The sequence below is a fragment of the Trichinella spiralis genome (genome assembly GCF_000181795.1).
Source record: "Trichinella spiralis strain ISS 195 chromosome Unknown Scfld2409, whole genome shotgun sequence".
Taxonomy (NCBI): Eukaryota; Metazoa; Nematoda; class Enoplea; order Trichinellida; family Trichinellidae; genus Trichinella; species Trichinella spiralis.
The window spans coordinates 1-1,421 of record NW_003529348.1 but is presented as its reverse complement, the minus strand read 5'-3'; the positions used below and the strand labels follow the sequence as shown (position 1 = coordinate 1,421).

Here is a 1,421-nt window from a genome sequence, read left to right as displayed (position 1 = left end):
CCCGACTCAGAGCCGCCAGACGCCCAGATAGCGATCTGGCCGGCGATGCGCGGGTATTGTTCTTGGCCTACCCGCGACTTCTGGGCACCAGCCCTTGGCCAGGTCACACCGACTAGGTCGGTGTTGTTCCGTCCGGAACATCCTCCCCCCCGGATGGGAGAGTCACTCTCCCATCACTAACCTCGCCCGGTTTTCCGGGAGGGCATCTGGACATCCCGTCAACTTCCTCGCGCACGGTGGACGGTTCCGCCACTACTCCGGGCTTGCGATGTAAACGCCGACGGTCCTCCTTGTGATTCCACGTCGGAGCGTTCGTCCATGGTCTGCCTTCCTTGTGGCTTCGCTTCCAATGCAGTAGCCGTGTGCCATGGTGATGCTTCGCTCTCCAATGACGCCACCATGTGGCCATCAACCGCTGATGGCAACACCAATCTCTCTCCTGACGTGGGTGCCTTCGTGTACATAGGCCGGTCGTTGCGTGACGGCAACCCGGCCTTCTGTGCTTCGGCTGCCCGCAGCCTCGATCCTCGCGCCTCATGCGCTCCGTTGGTATCCAACCGCGTTGCTCGATCGCGTTTAACGATCGACGTACCTCGGTGGGCAGCGTTCCCCAGTGCCGGTGGCAGATTCGGGTCTCTGTCCACATGTGCCTCCCTGGAGGCCCTGCCGGGTGACCCGTGGGCCCCGGCGCGTCCGGATTCTGATCTCTTACCAGCGGTTTCCGAGTTACTTCAGTCCGGTGCGGTTCCCCTTCAGTCCGCTCAGCGTCCCCGTGTTTGCCCTTTGCCGACGGGTGCCTGCCAGCGAAGCGCGGACGGTGCACGCTGGTTTGCCACGCCCCCGCTGCATTCCCTTTGATCGTTGAATGCCTGGGGTCAGCGGCGTCGTCCATCGTCGACGCCAATTCTGACTGTCTTGATGGGCTGTGGCCCACTTGCGACAACCGTGTGGTCCGTCCTGAGTCCTGAAAACCGCGCCGCCGAGCTTGTAGTGGCTCGGCTGGCCATCCGGGTCCTTGCAGCCAGGGTTTCCCGGTTATCCACTTCTTCAAGCCTCGCTCCCCAGCGAGCTGTCGACTGGTCCGTTGGACGACGTTATGGAGGCCTCGTTGCCCTGAGTGTTGCGGGAGACTGACCTGACTCTTCTCTGCACTAGACGTCGAGGTCTCCTCGCGCTTCTCCGTAGACTCCTTGTTCCCTTCTGGAACGTCTTCTTCCGGGATGATCTCCATTGCCTCGATCTCCTCTGTTTTCCGCAACCTCTGGTCGGCGGATTTCCCAGAAACTCGTCAGGAAGGATTCCACTTTTAACAGTCCACCTGGGGGCTTGCTCTCCGCGGAACTACCCAGACTAATAGCGCCTCTGACGCTAATGGACCGCCGGTCTCCCTGCTCCGCATACGACCGGTGACAAAGCCAAAG

The 1,421-nt window shown here is 61.4% G+C and overlaps 1 protein-coding gene across 1 annotated transcript; it reads right to left on the bottom strand.

Annotated features, from left to right (window-relative positions):
• Positions 1-112: 112 nt before the first annotated feature.
• Positions 113-1,231, bottom strand: Tsp_14941 (conserved hypothetical protein). The gene has a single exon (XM_003368479.1). The coding sequence runs from the start codon at positions 1,229-1,231 to the stop codon at positions 113-115; it is 1,119 nt and encodes a 372-aa protein (XP_003368527.1).
• Positions 1,232-1,421: the final 190 nt, after the last annotated feature.

Excerpts from the sequence above, each read along its gene's own strand:
- Tsp_14941 (XM_003368479.1), bottom strand. The coding sequence starts at position 1,231 with ATGGAGATCATCCCGGAAGAAGACGTTCCAGAAGGGAACAAGGAGTCT.